General features: G+C 34.7%; 3 protein-coding genes across 4 annotated transcripts; 1 reads left to right on the top strand and 2 right to left on the bottom strand.

Moving 5' to 3' along the window:
- Positions 1 to 662: 662 nt before the first annotated feature.
- LOC115976499 (transcription factor GTE8-like) lies at positions 663 to 9,607 on the bottom strand. Its single transcript, XM_031097802.1, has 11 exons — positions 9,213 to 9,607; positions 7,308 to 8,718; positions 7,157 to 7,205; positions 6,786 to 6,917; positions 6,182 to 6,255; positions 5,920 to 5,992; positions 1,790 to 1,870; positions 1,592 to 1,710; positions 1,413 to 1,479; positions 1,158 to 1,288; positions 663 to 1,071 (listed from the first exon to the last, which is right to left on the bottom strand). Exons 2-11 carry the CDS (start codon positions 8,532 to 8,534, stop codon positions 811 to 813), a joined length of 2,214 nt encoding a protein of 737 aa, XP_030953662.1. The 5' UTR covers positions 8,535 to 8,718; positions 9,213 to 9,607; the 3' UTR covers positions 663 to 810.
- An 8,530-nt stretch (positions 9,608 to 18,137) lies between these two features.
- LOC115976501 (TLC domain-containing protein At5g14285) lies at positions 18,138 to 19,262 on the top strand. The gene has a single exon (XM_031097806.1). The coding sequence runs from the start codon at positions 18,374 to 18,376 to the stop codon at positions 19,094 to 19,096; it is 723 nt and encodes a 240-aa protein (XP_030953666.1). The 5' UTR covers positions 18,138 to 18,373; the 3' UTR covers positions 19,097 to 19,262.
- A 1,093-nt stretch (positions 19,263 to 20,355) lies between these two features.
- LOC115976500 (lysine histidine transporter 1-like) lies at positions 20,356 to 24,126 on the bottom strand. 2 transcript variants are annotated; one of them, XM_031097805.1, is made up of 8 exons: positions 24,014 to 24,125; positions 23,518 to 23,675; positions 22,111 to 22,497; positions 21,351 to 21,744; positions 21,161 to 21,266; positions 20,972 to 21,063; positions 20,778 to 20,846; positions 20,356 to 20,682 (listed from the first exon to the last, which is right to left on the bottom strand). In XM_031097805.1, exons 1-8 carry the CDS (start codon positions 24,059 to 24,061, stop codon positions 20,584 to 20,586), a joined length of 1,353 nt encoding a protein of 450 aa, XP_030953665.1. In that variant the 5' UTR covers positions 24,062 to 24,125; the 3' UTR covers positions 20,356 to 20,583. The 2 variants fall into 2 exon arrangements, with proteins under 2 accessions (XP_030953665.1, XP_030953664.1); XM_031097804.1 differs by having other exon boundaries at positions 20,356 to 20,846; positions 24,014 to 24,126.
- Between the last annotated feature and the right edge of the window lie 229 nt (positions 24,127 to 24,355).

The following is a 24,355-nucleotide window of genomic DNA, read 5'->3' on the forward strand; positions in this document are numbered from 1 at the left end:
AAACTTAAGGGACCAACGTTGTAGTTTCACCTTTATTTTTTTGGAGAAAAAATCAAACCCTTGGTTAATTGGACAGAATCTAATATTACAATGTTTAAAAATTTTACAAATTGACACCATCAGATTTTTTTTAAGTCGATCTTATGTTAGATATTTTAATTAGGATTTTTCAGTGGACCTTATCTACATATTATTTGTTTAAATTGGATTCATTTATTGACACTGTTGGCAAACTCTCCTACCTCATTCTGTGAGTACTCGCTAACATGGTGTAATCATCCTGGTAGATTGTGAGGATTAGGAGGTAGGCATTTCTTCGGAAGTTTTTAAATGGCAATATACAAACAGTCACTCGAATCAATTGGCATAACTTAAAAGATCAAAGAGTACTGTAAAACTGTCTCCAAGTCCAGCTACGTATGAGTGTGTCCCCCCAAATCAAGAACGAAATGTCTTAGTTTGTATTAATGGTCCAATGGTACACTGACGAAATGAACAAAAAAACCAAACCCATAAGTAAGATTTGAAAGTAATTTTAATGCAGAAAAGACTAATCGATAGTCATTGCCAGTTTGCCACCCCTTTTCAGATGGTTAAGGAACTGATGGGAAAGACTTTTTTGGCTCATAAAAGTTGCACATAAAAGACGTATCCAGTTGCTCTGTACATAACTATCTATGAGTATTGTTGATTGCCAGAGGGTTCACAGTTCACATTGAGCGAGAAATGCATGCATATCCACCAACACAAACGAACTTCATTGCTATTCTTATCTCAATTCATTTAACTAATACAAAAAGGCAGTACATCTTAATCAATTTCTCCCTCCTCTACCTCATTTACAGGATTACTAGGTGGGTCCACTTCCTCCTCTTCATCCTCTATCATGAACAAACCAAGTTTTTCCAGGGCGTTTGAGCCCCCAAACTTGAAACCACCCAGGCCATCCTGTGAGTGATCTGGGCTTGTCTCATCTGCAGAACTTGGTAGTTGCTCAGCAGGGGCAGTACAAAGCATGTCCAAGTCTTTAAGAAACCGAGAATTATCGTTGATTTCAACAGTCTTTTCCATCTGCAAGAGTACCAGGGTATATTACAATAAAAAACCAAGGAGAAATAGTGCCACATACACATGCAAGATATAATGTTCTTGTTTACCTGCAACAATGCCTGCCGTGCAGCTTCTCTCTCAAGCTCCCTCTTCCGTCTGGCCTCAGCAGCAGCTTCTGCTTCCGCTCGCCTTCGAGCGTCTTCAGCAGCCTTGGCTTCTGCTTGTAATTGTGCTCTTTCTGGATCCATGATTTAAAAATATGTTTTACTAACAGAGGAATTCTATACCACAGTTTAATCTTCCCCAGAAACAAAAGCAGATAAACATAAGCATGGAACATATTCAAAGCATAAAGTCACAACCTTTCCGTTCCAGTTCCAGTTCCTCTTTTTCCCGTCGTAATTTCTCCTCAGGATCCCACTTCCCACCCTGATTTGATCAAGATCAAATTGTATCCGATCATATCCAGACAGGGTAATACTCACAAAATGGAGAGATGCAAATATTGTAAAATTTCAAGCAGCCCAAATCCATAACCAACCTGTGTAAGTGTCTTTTCTCGAGCTTTCATGATTGTATCAGCAAATCGGTTCTTTAAAAGAGCAGCACGATAAAGCTTCTGAGGGGAGACCTGCCGCCTCTTAGTTGGAGCACTTTCCCCTACAATGTTTAAGGGATGATCAGTTAGAAGCTACTCTAGGATTAATAGGACAGTTTCCTTGCCGACTCTTAGGCTTACCATCTTGACAGTAATCTGAGTCCACAGAACTTGGCTTTTGCTGGGAACTCTGTTCCACTTGATCCAACCCACTAACAGATTCTGTACGAAACCATGCATTAGCAGACTACAGCAGTGATGTATTACCATAAAAAAGCAGTAATGTAAATTTTATAGCCATAGTCCAGCTTGAAGAGCACCTAAATTATCCTATGCCAACTTTGAGGGCGCATAAGATAGTTTCAGTAATAATTGAAAGTGGCCAGCAATTAAATAAACGGTCAGTCGTAAAGCTGCAAACGATCACAGTGGACTTGGATGCTGAGGTTTATTCTTAAAGAAGTAATACAGCACATAACATATATGTTTCAGGAAATGCAAAGGAAGCAACTGTAGCCAGTTTCTTCTCCCCCTGGCCATTCCTCAGACACTGCATTTGCTAACCTTCTGCCGAACTTGTTCTGAATATAACACTTAAAGTGCATCACGATTCATAGGCTTTTAGAGAAATTTAAAGAGTTCAAATGCTGATAGTGGCTTTTAATGGACAAATAATTTCTAATGCTTTTAATAGGAACAGAAGTCTTTCAATACCCATTTCTTCTCTTGCAATGCTAGCAGTCCTCCCGACACATGGATAGAACATCATAGAGGCATGGAATGCATATATGTGTGAGTGCCTGTTGTGGGGGGGTGGGGTGCAGGGGGAAAAGAGGGGGGGGGGGGGGGGGTGTGTGTGTTTTGGGGAGAGGGGTGTGATGGGGAACGTAAGTGGCAGCCCACTTTAAAGACCCATAAGAGGTGAGGGAAAACTGGTTCTAGTGCTCTAGCATTAATTTGGGAAGTTTCAGATGATAATGAGCTCTCTTTAGCAGTCCTCCCAACACATGGATTGAACATCATAGGGGCATGGAATGCATATTAGTGTGAGCGTGTGTTGGGGGGTGTGTGGGAGGGGGAACATGAGTGGCAGCCCACTTTAAATACCTATAAGAGGCAAGGGAAAACTGGTTCTAGTGCTAAAGCATTAATTTGGGAAGATTCGGATGATAACGAGCTCTCTTGGGACCTTGCTTAGTCATTCTAAAGTTCAATTAAGTTTTATTTTATTGTTTATTTTTGGTTGGATCAGTTTTAATTAAGTTCTACTAGAATAAGGGCAATTGTCCTTGGCTGTACCAAAAGCCCACGAGTCTTATTTTATGTTTTGAGCCATTTTCCTATTTGGTTTAAATGTTATTAAGTCCTTTTTGGTTTGTTATTAGTATTCCTAATCATTCCAGGAATAGGTTATTTAGAGTCCAAGTCCTTCTAAGAAAGGATTTAACAATAGCCTGTATAAAGACTTTATTGTAGTCAGTAATATTCATAGTGAGATTGATTCTAATTAAATTCCAACAGCTTATTTTACCCTCTAAGGGTGTCATTGCTTAGGAAGACCTAGGTGTGATTGCCTATTGTTTTATTTATCTTCTCTTTGTTCTATCTTGTTTCAGCCCTAAACAGCCATCAAGATTAATTCTTTTGTAACCTAAACCCTTAAAAATCAATTCTAATCAAATATATATATATATATATATAAATTAAAAAACAAAAGCCTTCCAAAACTCATCAAGAAATCAAATATAGTGCTGAATTCTTAAAGATCCTACATCACTGTTACAACTTTACAAATTCATCTATTCAAGCATTATTTTATGGGGCTTACATGTGAAGTAATATTGAAATAAAAGTGGTGTGACCTTAGAGTTCTAGTTTTATCTTTCCTAAGGTTAAAACACTTTTAATTTGGGTTTCTATTTGATAAGTTATGATCTATTTTGTATTTAGAGGCAAAATTGTCAGCAACTTGAATTAAGTGTATAATTTATTTGTCTAGAATTTTCTAGGAGATCTCTTAACTATCTTAGGTTATATTTTCTTTGAGTCCAAGTTTGTATTTTATTATCTTAGGTTTTATTTTCGAGTCCAAGTTTGTATTTTATTAAGTTTTAATCAACTACTAAAACTAGGAATTTTTCCATTATTAGTACAAGAAACACCCCTTAAATATATTTGTGATCAATGTGCTCAAAGAAGGGATTGAGTTTATCTATCAAGGAGCATTGGCCTTATTATTCTTTTATTCCTTTCTCTTCTCTTCTCTTCTTTTCTTTCCTGTGGTACTGTTCACAGGTACCATTCACATCACCCTTGGACACCATAAAACTCTATTTTTTCCTCCTTCCTTGCAAGTTGCAACCCCAAATGTGCTCATTCTTTTACCTATCAAAACCACATACTTTCTTCTACCAAATAGCCATCAAACCACATTTTAATTCCTAACACAACCCCATAACCCTTTCTTCAGCCATTCAAAACCACAGATCCACAAAATACTCCTACCCCTAAACCCTCCACAAAAACACAGATATATTCCCAAATTTGTCCTAAGTCAAGTTCTAAAGTCCCAAAAGAACATACAAATAAATTCCCCAATTTGGCCTACATCATGTTCTAAACTGTCCCCCCCCCCCCCCCCAAAAAAAAAAAAGGCTATTGTCCTACAAAAGAAAAAAAAAGTTAGTAAATACACAAAAATCTCTTTTTGGCGATAAGTCAAATTATAATCTTCTTGAAATGCACGCAAGATCAAGAATCAGATGTGAGTTTTTTTTTGGGTTTGGGGGGGGGGGGGGGTGGTAATCCCAAGCACATATAGCATAAGAGCATTTTTTTTTTTTAAGGCTAAATTGCAAATTACACCCTCACTTTGACTAGAATTCAATTCAAGCCTCTAACTTCACTTTTGTTCATTTGAGTCCTTTAACTTTTCAACTAATTCAATTTAGGCCTTCCATTACTCTCTGTTAAAAAGCATTGTTAGAGACCTTTAAAATTACTTTATTATTATTATTATTATTATTATTTTAGAATAAAAAAAAAAGGAAAGAAACGAAACAAAATGGAAAAACAAAAGAATAATAATAATAGAGTGATTAGGATTGGCAAACCTGAGAGAGTTGAGATTTGATAGAGTTGGTAGAAAGAGTAGAACGTGAAGGAGGTGAAAGATTAAGAGACTCATTACGAATAAAGACTGTAATACTTAACTACATGATAGTGATAAGAATGTCAAAAATTTCCTCCTCTGCAAGACTGATAGGTCTTCTCAGGCTCCAATATAATCATCGTCATCTGCCAAATCACTTCTCTTGTAGTTCTAGCTGTTATAGTCCAAATGTTTGCTGCCCAGATATTCGTAATTTCTCATCTTCTTCTCTTTTTCCATCCTCCACAACCAAAACACCTTGATCTCCCAATTATTCCATTCAAAACCAAAATCCACTTGCTCAAATGCCCAACCAAACACAATTAAACCTTCTACTTCTCACACATTCAGATTCAAACCTAATACCCACTTCAATTTCACAACTGGGTTTAGGTTGTTCCTTGTGAAGACCTCACAGCCCACACCCAATGCAAACTTTGCTAAAAGGGTGTTTGATAAGCAAAATGACACCCCTTTTTAGTAATAATTGTTTATTTCCATTTCATATTCTTAAATAAAAATAAAAATAAAAGTACTTTTAAGGGCCTCTAGCGGTGTTTTTTTAACAGAGACTAATGGAATGCTTGAATTGAATAACACTCTATTTGTTTCGATGAAAAACCTTGTGTAAAGATAGTTTTCCGTGTTTTTCAATGTTTGGTAACATAAAAAAAAATGAGTCAAAGGAAAACTATCTTTGCTCAACAGAAAAACTATGGCTTACTTTTAGAGATTGTTTTCCATGGGATTTTTTTGGAAAACAACTTTATCTCACACCAAGTTAAATTAGAGGCTTGAATTGAATTTTGGGTAAAGTTAGAGAGTGTAATTTGCAATTTAGCCTTTTTTAAATACCAATATTTTTATTTTGTCTAAAAAATATGTACCATTTTGCAAACTTTCATCTACTATGGGTGGGAGCTGTAACAGTATTCCTAGGATTCACTTTAACATAGATGGTCTGCTCTTCTTCTTCTTTTAATTACCGTAGGGAACATTTTTACATTTTTAAAGAAGAGCTCTTTTTTTTCATGCAATAGGTACCAATTTTTATCTCCTTTACACAAAACTTACACATACAAAATGAAAATGGATTTTGGAAACAAGAAAATATACTCACGATTTACTTCAAGAGGATCACCAACACTAGTCTTTTCATCTAATTGAGCACCAGACCCCAAGATTTCTGGTACCTGAAGAACACAGAGTACATAGAATGCAGGTTGAACATCAATCCATCCACAAATGAGCCCAAAGCAGCAAGTAGAGCATTGTAGTTAGTTAACAGGGGGTCAAAATCCCATATGAATGGTATCCCAATTCAAATAATTATAGGGATCACCCAAAAAAAAAAAAAATTAACAGATTGAACCATCAAATACCTTTGATTTATTTGCCAGGCTTGAAGCTTTATCACCATCAGATTCACTTTCAGAAGAACCGCCAGAGCCTGAATCTGCAGACAACACAAGATACAGCCATAAATAAATACAGCAATAACCACCATGAAAAAAAAACAAAAATGAAAAACAAGGGATTTCATATATTGTATTTCTTGTATAAAATAATTAAAAACTACTTAGAGCCCAACAAAACAGCAAAAATCCCCAAGTAGGCAAGTAATTTGTTTTAGTAAAGACTAAATGCCTTCAGATCTAATAACATTTCCATGTTTATGTCATTCCAATGAGAAATCAACAAGATGTTTTCTTTTGAATGAAAAGCCTATTTGGCATCAAGATAAAGACTGCTTAATTGTGACAAAGACTTCTAGATATGTTCTGTGTCTCCCATAACCATAACAAATTTAATGCGTCCTCTTCAATCAACATAGGGGCTCAAATATCATTTCAGATGTATGAGACCAGAAGTGGATTATGATTTGTTGCTCCTACAATTGCATTTCCTAATGATTTCTCTCTCAGAAGGATGAATTTTGAGAAAGACCTATCCAAGATAGATGACAGAAAGACAAACTCAACTTACCACCAGAGCTGCCTGCACTGATACATTTACTGCTTCTATGGGCTGTATCCTTTTCTATCTCCACAGGAGGGTAACTTGAGATGGGGGGCTCATTTCCACCAATGTCAACATCTTCATCACCTGGGTCATTCCCTAATGCACAATACAGGAAGAGAAACAAGTCATATAAAGTACTGACGAGCAATTCAGAAGTTCAAAAAAAAAAATTATATATATAGATTTTTTTGGCGGGGGTGGGGAAGGGGGGAGTAGTTGGGTTCGAACCTCAGTGCCCAAGCACCATAAGAGGTGCTGGAACCACTGAGGTATCCCTCAAACCCCATCATATTTTATATATGCAACCAAATGAGGGAAATGAAGGAGAATGTGACCTTTGCAGGGTTGCATTGATGAATTGCTTGGCCCTGATTCATTCAACAGCTGCTTAAAAGAATATATAAAAATGCGTTTGTCAAACATACAGCAGAGAAGGCATAGAAGAACATCAAATACTTTGGAATAGAAGGAAGGCTAGTATCATACCTCTATTTCACAAGGTTCAGCTATTGGATGGTTCTTTAGTTTCTCTTGCAAATAGTCATCTAAAAGCTTCCGCAGGGTGAACAAGGTATCATCACTAAGATCATCAATATCAATCTCAATTTCATCCTCTCCACATTCCCTTCCATTGGAACTATGCTCCCTCAAGAAATCAATGATATGTACAGGTATTTCTCCAAGCAAAGACTCCAATTCCCTACCTAAACTGCGCCTCTCCTCAGCTGTCATTACATGCTTAACAGGCTTTTGCACAACTTCAACGGGCATTGAAGTGATTTTCCTCTTTTTTGAGGGAGGGGTCACTTTTTTAGCAGTTTCCGTGTCTTCACAAGGGCCAGATTTTGCTGCTAATAGTTGGGCATCAGTCTTGGGTAGTTTTTTCTCAATGGGTTTCCATCTCACTTCAAAATATTTATTAAGAGTATCAGCCATGAGGTGGACATCATTTCCAGGTGGATTGTAGGTCATCGCATTGGTGAAGGTAAGCCTAACATCAGCATGAAAATCCAATGGGCTGGAGTAAGCTCCTGAAGCTAACTTATTCTTTATTGTCCCAAAATCCATAGGATGCTTAATAACAGTGTAATAATCCGGAATATTCAACTTCACTGCATCAACAGGGGTGTTGAAAACCCATGAATGCTGATGGGACATCAATCGTTTCAACAGAGCCTCACACTGTTTCATCAAAATTGCACTTGCAGTTGCAGTGCTTGGCGTGGTCTCAAACCTTCCAGAAGTACCACGATTCAATCCTTGTTGTTTCTGACTTGCCGTATTCAATTTCTTTCCAGGCCCAGAAGTCAATGTTGATGATTTTTTCAAACTTTCTGCCCGTGGCCCAACTTGGCCATTACTACAGCTAAGAATATCACTAGAAGATGACACAGTGACAGCATTAGTCCTTTGTGATTCAACTTTCTTCTGAAGTATCCGAATCTGTTGAAGTTCCATTTTTAACCTATGTATTATTTCCTTTCTTTCAGATGGCAACATATTTGACAGGGGAAGGACTTGTGTAGGGACACCAAAGGCATCACAATTATTGGAATTTAAACTAATACATTTCCTCATTGGGGCACTTGAATCCTCTGAAGCGGTTATTTCTGTGTCAATTCGCCCTGAGCTACCAGAACCCTCTAATTCACCCGCCCTCCCAAACGCATTAGCATAGTACCCACCAGGGTATCTATTATTCTTCTCCACCATAATAACCAATAATATTTGCTCTTTCTATCCAATCAGCCTACAACAGTGACTGCCAACGTACAGTTCAATCAATTACTTCTGCATATACTAATCATGGAAGTAAAATTACCACCTCAAGTTGTCCAGTTAACCTTATACTGTACTTCCATCTTCCACAAGCAGACAATAACACATCGTTTTGTTGCTGATAAGAGTAGGTAAGAAAAAAATATATATATTAAATTCTTCAAAACTTTAAACCCCGCCAAAACGGATCCAAAAATTTTCATTTAAAAAAAATTCCACTCAACTTCAGCTCATATTACTCAAAATTTTCATTTTGTTAAAAAAAAATATTTTACAAGCATTTCTATAAATTTCTACATTTTCTCAGCAACCAAACAGAGGATAAACAATAAAGTAATGAATTTCTTTGATTTATCACAATCGTTGCAAATCACAGAGATTAATGAGAACCAAAAACAAGATAATTTAATTAACAAGAGGGCAAACACGGTAAAAATTTACTCTCTTTTTTAAGTTCCAAAACTCAAAATTTCAACTCCAAAGCTTTCTACAACAACAAAACTGAACAAAAACCCTAACCTCAAGCACCAAGCAACTTCTCAAAACAAACAAAAAACAGTAGGAATCAAAAAAAAAAAAAAAAAATCCAAAACCCTAATCAAAACAAATTACCGAATAGTTGTTGCTGTTTTATTCGCCGCAACTCCTTGCAACCTCAATTACCAAAACATTTCGCCCAAACGAGCTCCGAACAAAACCACGGCGATGAATTCGGGACCAGAACTAGCCGTAGATCAAAGAATTTAAGCACAAGTAAGCCAAACAAAGCAAGAAGCAAAAACCCTAGAAAATGATAAAGCTTGCTGAGAATTTAGAGAGAGTTATGCGAGAGCCCTAGAAATTTGATTGGATTTGAAGTAGAGGCTCAAGTAAAGAATTTTGATTCATAGTTTGGGGAAAAAATAAAAATGAGTTTTTTATTTGAATAAAGCTTCGAGACTGGTGTGTGTGTGTGTGTGTGTGCGGGTGTGTGTGTTTATTTGAGAAAGGGAAGTACGAGACTTCGGTCTCTAGTCTTTCTGCTGAAGCCCACGAACATTCTTCTTACGAAACCCTTAAGGCAATATCCACCGTTGGATTGTGGACCCCAATGTAAATCCTACGGATTATGTGTAATTCGAAATCTTAACCGTTTGATTATTGCTCAAAAAAAAAAAAAAACGTTTGATTTAGTACGAGGGTCGTGTATCATTTTTTTGAAATGCTAGTGAATGAATTTTAGTGATAGACCCTATATTGTTCTAGAAAAACAAAATTAGGCCCTAAATTTATAATTTAAAAAATATATATATCTTAATTATATATATAAGGTTTAAGGGGGAAAAAAACTTAAAGACAACCTAATAAAAATATATCTTTAACTTCACTTAAAATGCTTACAAAATATAACATTTTCCTACTAATCTATGTCTTTCAAACAAATTTATCTAAATTTTTTTTTAAAGAAAAATTATGACACTAAACATATAAAAATAAAATAAATCTCATTGTACCTGCAAAGCGCGTGTAATAAGGCTAGTTTGTGTGTATATATATATATATGCGCCCTGAAATACGATGCAAATTATTGATTCTTTGATTATTTCATCTTAGAAAATAAAAAATTTGGTTAATTTAGAAAAAGATCACACTTTATATTTGAAACTATTAATTACATTATAATATCCACGAGCATTATTGCAATGAATATTAATAAATTAAATTTTAGACGAGAAAATATCACTTTCAAAATCTGATGTTAGTATCAAACTCACCCCTTTCCAACAAAGCATTTGAAGTAGTGATTTATTTAGTTATAAGTTCATCTCATCTAGCACCATCTACAATCAAAAGGTTTCGAAATAATTCTCCTTCTCTCTCCAACGGAATTCTTACCCTCCTTTTTAATTAATTTTTTGTGTAGATATAAGTGAAATATATTATATAGGTTTTAAAATATTTCAATAAAAATAGGGATGAGTATCTCTTGACGCACACTTCTCAAAGAAAAGTCCACAATCCTCCGTAGTTGGATTTGTAATAATGGAACTTGCTCAAAATACAAAAAAAAAAAAAAAAATTGATGGCAAAAATATATTATTAGAAATATAAGATTTGACCCTTACAAATAAATAAATAAATAAAAGGAAAATTACAAATTTTCACTCTAAACTATCACCCTAATTACATTTCAACTTCTAAACTATTGAAATACATGATCGACCTTCCCTCCCCATTTTAAATAAAAACCTCTTTTTGTTGTTAATTTTAACGAAATCTTGTATTGAAATATCAATTTACCCTCAGCCATCTATTTTGTAGAAAAGTAAATTAGTCATTTAATGATAATTTTTGTCAGACTTAATACCAAAACAAATGGTAGGGATGGCATTAAAACAAAGTTATAAGTTTGGAAAATCAATTATGTATTTCGATAATTTAGTGAGCTAAGTTTGATCAGGATAATAGTTTATGATGGAAAAATGTAATTTGTACTAAATAAAAATGGTAAAAATTGTGTCATTTACAAGTACTTGCAAAATTTGGGAGAAGTGGAGAGTGAAAAACTATAGATTTTTGCTATATTGATAGTGATACAATATTATTCCGCCTAATTAATAAACCTTTGGATATAAAATATATGATAGGACAATTTGTTCAAAAAAAGAAAAAGAAAAGGCTGGGTTACTCTAAATTTCTTTGACTTGGTTGACATAATCTCTACTTTCAACAAAACTTGTAGTCCCATTCTCCAATCTTGCAACAAATCCCTTGAAATCTATCCATATATGATGTAACTATTGATTATATTGTGGTATGTAATTGTGACGAGACTCATGACTAATACCAAATATGATGTGTCGCAGACCTCGTGGTTTTCATTGCCAGCCTTACAATAGATGTAGTTGATGCTGTCGCATAAGGCTCCAAGTAAAAAAAATGCCTTCAAATTTTAACTAATAGGTTTTTTTTTTTTTTAATTAATTAAGCCAAAATATTAGCTAACAAATAAAATAATTTTTTTAATCAAATGAAAGATAAGAAAAAAAGAGAGAAAAATGCTAGGTCCACAATATTTTTCACAACATTTTTACAAAAATTCTTAATTAACAAATTGTTACAGGCCGTTATTGATGGCAAAAAAATAATTCTAGTTGTGGGTTCATATTAGAATAAGTAACAATTTAACACCTACAATTTGTTGTGAAAAATATTGTGAATGTAGCACTTCTCAAAAAATAAAAAAGAGAGCAATACAAAGTAAAATAAAAAAGTTCACAACATTTTTCACAATAGTTGAGTTGACAAAAGTTTACCAGTTCTCACTAAGATCCACCACTAACATCATTCTTTTACTTTCTGCTATTAATCTACCACATCAATAGGTGTGAAAAGTTTTGTCAAATTTTTTGTGTATATGGATTTTCTAAAAAATAAAAAAAATTATGTAGTTCATGTTAATTAGTAATAATTGTGTATATAAAACAAGATAATAGAGTTTAAGTAATATTTAATTTTTCTTTAAGTTATATATATATATAAGGCCTCAATGTTAGTTTCGCCTTAGGTCCCCAAATACATCAAGCAGCTCCTGATGGCTTTTAAACTGAAGTCATTCGCAAGTTGTTCAAAGTTCGAACTCGTTGAGGCAGCTCTACAAGTCATCAAGCTGAAATGGAGTTTACAAAGATCACATGATTGTCTACGTGCTTGATATTAAAACCCACGTGTTAATTAGAAATTGATGAACCAGAAAATGTATCATCCAAACAACAATAACTGAGCAAAACCTTCAACAGGTTCTGTAACTATTGATCATTAAAGATGATGAGCCCAATCATCTAATACGTTACAAAAGCAATAAAGTCTAGTTAATGATGATCGTTACTCATCGATCTTAAACTCCTATTAAACAGAGACTGTTACACACATGAAAATAATTACCTACAATTATGTACATGAAGACGTTTATGTGCACAACAGCTATTCAAATCACCTATAAAAGGGACAATCCGTCTTACTTGCCAAGATACGTCAAAAACTACTACAAAAACACTATCTATATGCAAAATATAGGGGATAATTCTAAATTGTTTTAAGAAAACACCCCACTGGTGTTTCTCCACCAAATTCTCTCTTTTATTTTGCAGGCATCCAAAGAAGATGTTGGCTCCGTTGGACGAATAACATACTGACGATTTCAAGCATCATCAGTTTGGCACCGTCTGTGGGGAGGACATATCTAAAACTAGTGCTCTAACTTGCTGCAAAAAATTTCCGTCCTTTCAATGGATCCCGATTCTTCAAACCAAATGGAAGAGCAAATCCGAACCCTTGTTGCAAGTGTAGAAGAGCTGACCAGGCAAAATAAGGAGCTGAGGCAGAGAAGCAACAATGCCCCACCCAAAATAGAGAATAGGGAACAACAAAGCAATAAAGACGAGAACAACCAAAGGAAAGATCATTCTAATGGAATTGAGTGTCCAAGCAGGATGGAAGAAGAATTCAAAAACATGAAGAAACGGATGGACGAGTTGAATAATGCAATAAAAGGAAAAGGTTAGAAGAATCTAGATGGGATGATCAAACAAACTGCGTCACCCTTTAAAGCTGATGTGCTAGACTTGTCACTATTGTAGAAGTTTAGGCTCCCACAACTCGACTCATTTGATGGTTTGAAGGACCCGCTTGACCATATTGAATCCTTCAAAAGTCTAATGAACTTGCAAAAAACTCCGAATGAAATAATGTGCAAAGTTTTTCCAACTGCTCTAAAGGGAGTGGCCAAGGTATGGTTTAGTAAGATTCCCCGTTCGACAATAGGAAGTTTTGATAAACTAGGTGAGGGTTTCGTCCGTCACTTCATTGGTGGGCAAAGGTATAGACAGCCCACTTTGCATTTGTTAAATGTGAGACAAAAAGCAAGAGAATCCTTAAGAATGTATGTGAAAAGATTTAACAAAGAAGTCCTGCAAATGGACGAGCAAAGGATTAGGTGTTGCTCACGGCCTTCCAAGCGAGACTAAGATCAGAGGATTTCCTGTTTTCAATAACAAAGAACCCGCTAGCAACCATGGCCGACCTATTGTTCAAAGCACAAAAATACATGAATGTAGAGGATGTCTTAGCCTCTAAAGAGATCACGAAAAGCCACACATGAGAAGGAAGTTATCGCCTAACAAACACGAATGAGATAGATTTGCCTTGTCCATGAAATGTTGAACACCTAAGAAAAAACAACTAGTAAGTGTTTTACTGTTTTTCCTACTTTTCTGTTTTTTTATCATCCTTTTTTGTATTTCATTACAGAATAAAGGTCTCCCTTGGGTAAAATACCATGAATACAAGATCTTGAGATTTCTCTTCCAAAAAATGAAGTGATCCTAGGATTTCTCTCTCAAAAGATGTATTGATCGTCTAGTGACACACAACGATCATGCCATCTAAAGACGATTGCCTAGAGACACGCAGCAATTGCAAAACAAATGCATTGATGTCCAGCGACACGCAATGATCATGCCATCAAAAGACTAATTGCCCTGCGAAATGCAGCAATCACAAATCAAAAGACAAACTACCCTGCGAAACACAGCAATTGCAAAATCAAAAGACAAATTGCCTTGTGAAACATAGCAATCGCAAATCAAAAGACGAATTGCTATGCAAAATGCAGTAATCGCAAATCAAAAGATGAATTGCCCTGCAAAAATGAAACAATCGCAAATTAAAAGATGAATTGCCCTGCAAAATGCAGCAATTGCAAAATCAAAAGATGAATTACCTTGCAAAACGTAGCAATCGCAAATCAAAAGACAAATTGCCCCATGACACACAGCAATCACAAAAAAAAAAAAAAATGCATTGATCATCCAATGACACGCAATGATCATGCCATCAAAAGACAATTGTCCAACGACATGCATCAATCGCAAAAAAAAAAAAAAAAAGAAAAAAAAAAGAAAGATGCATTGATCCTCTAGTGACATGCAACGATCATGCCATCTAAAGACGATTGCCTAGCGACACGCAACAATCACCAAAAAAAACAGATGCATTAATCGTCTAGCGACATGCAACGATCATGCCATCTAAAGACAATTTCCTAGCGACAATCGTAAACAAAATTGCCTAGAAAGGAACGGAATCTGAAGCAACATGGACGAATACAATGTATTCCTATAAAATTGTCCTCCTCTAGACGAACAATTTTGGAATAAGGGGGCAACTGATGAACCAGAAAATGTATCGTCCAAACAACAATAAATGAGCAGAACCCTCCATAGGTTCTGTAACCGCTGATCATTAAAGATGATGAGCCCAATCATCTGATATGTTACAAAAGTAATAAAGCCTAGTTAATGATGACCATTACTCATTGACCTTAAACTCCCATTAAGACAGAGACCGTTACACACAGAGAAATAATTACCTGCAATTATGTACATGAAGACATTTATGTGCACAACAGCTATCCAAATCACCTATAAAAGGGACAATCCATCTCACTTGCTAAGGTATGTCAAAAACTACTACAAAAACACTATCTATATACAAAATATAGGAGCTGATTATGACTTTATCATCAGAGGGCTTTAAGAAAACACCCCATTGGTGTTTCTCCACCAAATTCTCTTTTTTATTTTGAAGGCATCCAAAGAAGACGTTGGCTCCGTTGGACGAATAACATACCGACGATTTCAGACATCATCAGTAATTATTAAAATCAATTAACCCTTAATCTTCTTCTCCAAAAAAAAGAAAAGGAAAAAAAAAAAAAAAAACCCTTATTCCATAAGCTCAAGTTCATTTCAAGAATACTCTTCAACCAATGAGAATTAAACTTTAATATTTCTTGAACAAATTTCCTAAATTTCATTTGAGAAATGATAATTTTGTCCATGAGAGAGTCCTATTTAATGTGAATTTTTTGCTAGATTAAATTTATAATGATAATTTTTCTCATTTGGGTATTTTGTTTCTTCTGAAAATTTGATTTTTATTATGGTTGAAGTGTTTACACTGTCATAACCATCCAACATCTCAATATCGTTCAACTCTTGTTGACTAATAAGAAGTAAAAAAATAATCGAGAAAGCTTGATTTCAATATCAATATATTGTCATGTTTTAACAACAAAGAGACTATGATGTGTTTGGTATAGATGTTCGGAAAAGTTATGATTTTAATAATTACATAATGAAAATGGGTGCGAGAAAAAGTTGAGAGAATTATATAATATCTATAAAATAATGTTGTTTCACTAAGCTTAGTATCTTGTGATACTATAGTATTTTAATATAGAGTTTTTTTGTTCAAAAAAAAAAAAAGAGTTTTTAGGATAACTTTACAAGTATAACTATAATTAAATGAACATTGATAATTATTATTTTGAAATATATTTTAAATTATTTAAGAAGTGACTCCTCAAGAGGAGCATCACAACACCAAACATCCAAGCCAAAACTAAACTCCAGTACTATTACTCACTTCAAATTTATTAAATTGAGAAAATTTTGCCCACCTCCGTTGGCAGATTTTATGCATTGACAGATTTTATGCGTCAACAAACTCCAAAAAGGCATCATTAAATACTATAATCTTCCTAACATCCAATCCACCACTATGACAAAGGCAAACACTTTTTTCCCAACTCAACTCCTCCCCTAACCCCATCAATAGAAAATCACGTTGTAATTTCTCAATATGAATAGCTACATTTGCAGCGGTAGGTAATAATGACATGAAATACTTTGACAAATTACAAATAGTACATTTAAGAAGAGTAATTTTACATTCCTTCAATAAGTACATTTGTTTCCACTCCAATAATCACTTCTCAATTTTTTCAAAACAATATTCCAAATATACATTACTATGAACTTTGCAACCAAAGGTAAACCCGATTAACTTAAGAGCCCAGAAACTTAAGTTTTGATATAGAGGTCAAAAGCAGGGGGCGCCACCTTATGGCCAGGGTGGTCCCAGAATCACCATGACTACATAATAATTTAAAATTTTATATCTATCTAACCTTTAAAAAAAATTTGGAAACACCCTGAATTTTTTTTAGGCCAATAAAATTAAATTTTGGTCCATAATTTGACTAACTTAACAATATATTAAGGTCTTTCAAGCAAAAAGAATCACATGCTTTTATATTCTTTTAAGCTTATACTACAGCTTTACTTTTAGTTTTTGTTTTACTTGACACACTGTCATTGTACTATTTTTCCTCAAAAACATTATAATATATATTATACAACTAATTGGTCAAAGTCATGAAAATTTAGTTTTTTTCATTGTACAATTACTTTTCTTTTTTCTTTTTCCGATAATTTTGATTAGAAAAAAAAAAGTAGTTTTAGTTAATTAAGTTAATACACTTAAAAAAGTTACTTAATTTTTATATAACATCAATTAATTCATTATATATATAAAATAACTTTTTATTTTTATGATTATAATTAAACATGTGATTATCCATTCTAAGGAAATTTGATTAAATTTACACGAAAAGTGTCACTAAATATTATGTTTTTACATTTTGCTATCATATTATTAGTAATAAACTTATTATATTTTTATTTATATAATTTAAAATTTTATTAATTATATTATTTATGACGTCACCGGTTTGACCATCGATCGGATCTCGATCTGACCAAAAAACTAATAACTAGTTCATTTTCCGGTTTTTTCACTATACTGGTTTATAAAACCATGGAAAAAACCAAAAAAATAAAAATAAAAATGAACGAAAATCTGAAAAAAAATAAAAATAAAACCACTAACAAGACTCAAACCAAATGCCAATAGAAAAACTCAGTACAAGATCAATCTCATCTCAGACTAAGACTATCACTACTCCAACACCAACACAATTACCTTTTAATTCAACAAATATTAAAAAAGATATCCTCACTGCCTTAATGCCTCTCGGATTCACAAGTCATTAAATAATTTAAACTAAAACTAAATCAAACCTAAAGGCTAAAAGGAAAAAAGAAACTCACTTACTCTCCCCAGTCATCATTGTCTATTTCTGTTCAACAACACTAACAACAACCACAACTGAACTCTACAAGCCTTATTTTATAAAAATTTTTGTATTTGTGTGTTTTTTGATTGTTGTTGTTGTTGTCAATATATAAAATTTTCTTTTTAATAAATTGTATAATTTATGCTTGTTGAGGAACACACTGGAAAAAATTTCTAAAGCCACCACTTGTCAAAAGTATCGTAATTTAAGGGAGTGTTTGGTTGTATTGTTTAAATAACAATTTTCGTTATTTAAATAACACAAACACTATTTTATCTACACATATTTCTATAACACTTAAACAACGTCACTAGAATAACATTACTAAAACGAACATAAGTTATAACTTTTATATATATATATATATATATTTAAAGATTTTTTTTTTTCTCTGAAAAAGAGAAGGTGGTTAGCCCAAATGTTACCTATTGGCTATACGGACTTCTGGGTCTCTTTTGGATGTCTGACACAAGGCCAGGGTAAATAAATTTGAGCTTGTGAACATTTCCTTTTTGGATCATCAGCAATTCACGCTCACTTTTTAACTGTTTTCACAGACAAATGTTTACCTCCTATCTTTTTCAAAATCCAATCAATCTTGGATTTCTTTTTCTTATCGTTTTCCAAAAATTCATGCCAAACCTAACTAACCCAACCGTCCCTTTCTCCTCTCTCCCTCTTTAAAAAAAAAGAAAGCCCTAAAAACACACTCTCTCTCACTCCTTTTCATTTCCCCTGTAATTTCAAATTCCAAATGGAAAACCTCTTCCTATTCTTCCCAATGTTCTTCACGATCTATCTAATCGGCTACTTCATCGTTTTCCGGAACTGGAGCCCCAAGATCCGACCCGAAGCCGCCAGCTGCTTTATCTCCTTTGCTCACGGCACACCGGCGGTTTTCTTAGCCACCTCCGCCATACTCGCCGACTCGAACCGCGGGTTCGCCGCGCCGAACACCGAGCCCGAGAACTCAGTCCTCGACTTCAGCATTTCCTACTTCACCATGGACCTCTTCCACTACCTCGCCTTCTGCCCCGGCGACCTCCTCTTCATCGGCCACCACCTCGCCACGCTCTTCGTCTTCGTCACGTGCCGGTACCTCGTGTCCCACGGCGCGTGCGCCATACTCGCGCTGCTCGTCCTCGCGGAGCTGACCAGCGCGTGCCAGAACGCGTGGACGCTGGCCAGGGCGAGGAGGGACGACGTCGTTCTCGCCGCGAAACTGTACGGTCTCTTGTCCCCTCCCTTTTATGCATTGTATTCGATAGTGCGGGGTGTGTTGGGGCCGTGTTTGGTGTACAAAATGTGTGTGTTCTACATGAGTGGTGAGGCCAGCGGTGTGATCCCAATGTGGGTTTGGGTGTCTTGGATTGTTGTTGTTGTTATGGCTATTTCTGTTAGTATTTTGTGGATTTTCAATCTTTGGGTTGAGTTTTTTAGAGAAAGAACGGGAAAATTGGAAAAGAAAGTAACATAGAAAGAATGAATAAAAATTTGGAAATTATTAGTTTTTGTTTTTGCTTTTCAAGCAATGTATCAATGTATGTTTATGACTAGATTCTAGAAATATTCAATAATCTAGTTTTGTATCTTTGATGTGGTATTTTGGATGAAATGAAAGTGTTCACAAGTTTTATCTTTTTTATTGAATTCTTTGACTTTTGAGGAGTTAAGAAGAATGAATAATTGTTTTAATTGCGAGTTCCAGTTAGTTCAACTAGTAAAGTCTCTTGTGGTTGAATAAGAGACTTGGGTTCAACCCTCCACCTACACCAAAAACTAATTGATTTTTTAGTCTGATGATAAGGAGTACGGCATCAGAATTAGACACCATAAGTTGATACTTTATTAAAAGAAAAAAATTGCTTCAATTGGTTTAAGTAGTTTGGAAAGTGTCAATTTGGAGTGTATGCATAATGTATAAAATATAGTATTAACTTAGCTATTTCCTTTGTTAGCTTGCCTAAATTGTAGGAGATAAACCTACCAACAATAATATCTGGACTTATAATTAACATATAAAGGTATTAACTTTCTTGGGACATCAAAATCTAAGTATTGTTAACCGCAAATCTGAAACATAAGTAAGGTTTTTGTACCCTCCATGCGGGATCTGGAAATAACAAATAAAAGATAGTAAATAGTGACACTATTGTCTTCCAATACTTATATTTCCATGCAACAATATTCACAACTGATTATCAGTCCCCTCTATACTAGTCCAAAAATTCACCCCCACAAATCTCATCCTATTTGTAACAGCAAAATGTGCAAAAACCAATGAATCAAACAAACTCTAACATCAAATACAATAAAAATTCCAATCCAAATGAACCTAGAATACGTGAGGATAGCCTACACACGCGCACTCACATTTTTACTAATTTGGTAGAACTTAGATACGGTACCCAAGGAACTGTATCTAACTCTTTTGGATCCCATCACCATTGTAATCAGGATATCACTTGAATAACTTCCAAACAAATAAGCTAATTAGAATTGTGAATCTTTTTTGTTTTGGTAAGATACTTGCATCTACTTAAAAGAAGTTAAATTTTAATTATAGACCAAGGGCTAGCAGAACTAGGATCCTCTTTATTTCAATTGAAATGGAGGTAGTCCAAATTTTTGGCGTATGTAGGGGCATGTTACTTAATCCCCACCCAATCCCTTTATTGGGCAAGCTACTGCCTTGGTGCTGGTGATTACAGAAACATTGTCTGCTCTCTCACTAGGTAAGGGCAAGGGAAGTATTCTGTTGTATTTATACTAATATTACAAATAATGCATAGATCTGTACCATCGATGCTAAGAACAAACATATAGAGAATGGTTATTACATGACGCACATGAATATAATATGACAAACTTTATTTGATTTAATGGTGGCAGACTTCTATTGGTGTATGACATAATTTATATGATTTAACAGCAGCAGACTTCTCTTGGTGTGTTGAGCTTGGTTTAAGAGTAGAACTTGTAGGTCTTGGCGTCAAGTATGATGGTTCTTAGCCCTCCAATTGGTCCTAGAATCATCAGCAGGAGGCCCAGTATAATGCAGATCTAAAATTAAGTAAGCTGAATAAGTACTTGTTCTGAACTTTAAAGCAAATCAAAATACAACAAAGACAAGGAGGAGCTATCTGAATTGAACATACCCAGTTGGTACACCAAGATAAGCTAAACATCTTTGGTTTGTAGATGGCAAGCCACATGATACAAGGGATCTGAAGAATGATACAGGAAAGAGTAAGCATTGGTATGAATCCTTTATTGAAAGGCATTCCATTGAATAAGAGTCTCATATTCATAATTTTTCATTTTTGTTTTTAGATGGACGAATGAGGCTTACAAAGTATGTTGTAGGTGCAAATGCAAATCCTCCAAAGAATCCCAGAAGACCATCAAAAAAAGGGAAGGTAATGGCCACAAACATTGTGAATGCTGAATGACAGAAAACCTTATGAGAATAAAACCTAATCTGAGGATGTTTTTTCATGTTTAGGAACTCAATATCTGATGAGGAGGGGTTTTTACTTACCAACATATACAGTTCGTGCAGTAAACCGAAGTATTCTTGTGGGTCTAAAATGCATTTTCTTTACCAACACTGATTCTATCATGTCAAATACTGGCATTGCATATATCTACATTAACACAATAAAAGCAAAATCTTGATGAGCAACCAATTTAGTGGCTAGTCAATAGAAAAGAGCTAGTAGAAAGCACACCTGATAGCTGCCAATAACATGGATGACGACAAATGCGTTAGCTGCTATGATAAGCCCTGCAGGTTTCTGTAATGAGGTGAGGATGTTACCCTCAACAGTATTGCCAAACACGTAATATCCAATGAGAGCAACTGGGAAGTAGCACAAGGCCACAATAATATAGCCAAGAGCCGCTCCCTTCCACATAGGCCCCTTAGATGGTTTCTCAGGTGTAGAAGGAATTGTTGCTTGGATCTCTAAAACAACATTGTGTCCTGCATATGCAAAAGCTATGGTGCCCAAGGCACTGAAGAAGTCTAAGACTTTTCCTGATGTGGTTGAGTCTGGGTAGCTATAATCGACACCCTGCTGAACTCCCTTGTGGACAGAAGCTGTCCAGGCAATAGTAGAGTAACTGCACGACAACCACAATATCAAACCTGGTTGTTTTTTCAACAGCACATGTAAGTTTGAAATGTAACGGCCCTCCTGTAGAACTTCTCTTCTGCCAAAATGCATGTTTGTTTTCTTTGTTATTGTTATTATTTTGTTTACTTTTACGTCTTAGCATTTTGTTATCTCTTTATAACTCGTTAATACTTTTTCATTGCTAATTTAGCAGTCATTACTCATTAGCGTGCCAATTAACATATAACTCATTACATTTTCTTAGTTCTTTTTAATGACTATGTTCAAACTTTTCTTCCTCTGACCAACTTATGTACTCTCTGATTTCTCCAGAGACTAGCTTTTGTTTTAAATTATGAGCACTGAAGATTACCTCAAAGACATGACTGCTGCAGCCAAAGAGATTCCCGTGACGGAGTTGAAGTTTGGGAGGTGGGAGATTACAAAATGAACTGAAGCAAATATCATGATAAAGTAGGTGGTTTTGATTGATTTGCAGTTTTTTTTGCAAGCTAAATCATGAATATTCTTCAGTGATGTTCCTCCTGTGACCATATACAAAATGTCCACACCTACTTCGCAAATGAGCTGTTGAGGTACCACAATCCACAGACCGAGCTTTTCACCAAAGGCTTGTTGACCTAACTCATGGTACCTATCAAACCGTTTTCCAGGAACCATTTCATGCATCTCAATCATTTGCCACAGAGTGTATAAAGTGATTACCCATGAGAGTATCAGAATGGCTACTCCAGGACCCCTGAAATTGAAGATGAAAAGGTAGTGGAATGATCAAGAGCTTGCTTTCAGAGCAAAGAAACTAGTACTCTAATAGTCTTTTTTTTTTTTTGAGAAACTAGTACTCTAATAGTCTGAATTGCAAGTATCCTCAGCAGAAATGCTACCTTTGTTAATTAATTTCAAACACTGTCAAAAATGGTTGCGTAATTAAACAAGATTTTCTCTTGCAAGTAGTTCATAAAATGCTATGCATATATAGAAATTGTACTGTAATAGAATTTCCGCCTGATTGCTGTGATATTCTTCAGTATATTTATAAAAATGCTAAAAGAAAAATAAAGATCTCATACATTTTTGAATAAAAACTCAACTATTAGGATTAAATCTAAGAAATGCGGACTCGGATACAACACAACATGGGACACAACGACAAAATAATTCTTGAAGAATTAGAACGCAAAGTTAAGGAACTAAAATAAACAAACGTAAAGTTAGGAGACTGAAATGAAATCTGAAAAAACTTAGAGGGTCAATTTTGCATTTTACTCATATATATTTATTTATTTAATTTTTGGGCATATTACATATTTTATTTTAACCTTTTCAAATAAATAACAAATATCATAATCTTAAAAGGCATACCTAAATTCAAAGGATTTAATGAAGTGAATTTTTTTTTACTTGTTTGAGGACATGTAGAAGTGTTCTCGACATGTGCATGTTTGACAAGGATTTTGAAGCATTTGTGCTTCTTAGATTAAACCGACAAGAAAAAGTGTCCACAATTAATCTCGAAAGTAGAATTTAATTCAGTATATCACACACAATATAGTACTCTTATGAGATTAAAATAATCACTTGGTACATTAAAGAGCTTTTCAGTTTAAGCTCTATGTCACAAAAACTCTATTACAAACATTTTAGTAAGTTAAGACTATACTTGGTCAAACAGTAACATAATCAGAATATACAAAGTAGTGAGGCAGTTTTAAAATATGATACTCATGAACTATATTGGGTTTGTTTCAGACATATATACCATCCTAGTCTCGCCATGGCATATGGTAGACCCAAGACACCGGCTCCAACCATTGCAGTGACGTTGTGGAAAGCTGAGTACCACCATTTTGCATTCCTGGAAGATGTAATTGGAAGCCATTCGTCGATTTCCTTCTGTCTCTGCAAATTTTCATCTACCTGCATGTGATTTATGATCACAACTCTTAAGCAAAGCTCAAAAAAAAAAAATAAAAAAAAAAAAATAAAATCCACCCCCACCCTTTAAGAGGAAAGAAAAGAAAATTTTCCATCATGATACATACATCATTCTTTTTGCATACTAAAGTATGGATGGTTGAGTTTCATGGAAAATCCTCCCAATTTTAAGCACTGAGAAACAGGATCGCAAGCTCTCCAATACATTCTAGTTATTTCCATATCATGTGATTTGCTAGTTATAACTATTAAGTCCTACTGGGTGTGGACAAAACCCCATTATTGCTAGCTCTAAACTTGAGAGAGAGAGAGAGGCTTACGTTGCTGGTTTTATTAGAATATCCATTTGTAGTTGCTTCATCGCCCATTGTAGCACTGAGAACACCGCGCGGTTTTGTAGGAGAGGATGAAATGAAAGAGATACAACCAGAACGGAAGAATAGTATAAATAATAAGCAATTTGAACTACGTAAAGTGTCGATCAATGTCAAGAGAAGTATGCAAGGAACCTGCAGGCTAGACTGAGGGAGAGATATTCTTGAAGGTGACAGTGACATTTTTGTTTGACACAATTTTTTAAAAACTAGTTCAGCATTTTTTTTTAAAATTTTATTTTTAAGACTATATCATATTAAAAGAATTAAACTTAATATGTTTAAGTA

Source organism: Quercus lobata, chromosome 2 (assembly GCF_001633185.2).
Source record: "Quercus lobata isolate SW786 chromosome 2, ValleyOak3.0 Primary Assembly, whole genome shotgun sequence".
NCBI lineage: Eukaryota > Viridiplantae > Streptophyta > Magnoliopsida > Fagales > Fagaceae > Quercus > Quercus lobata.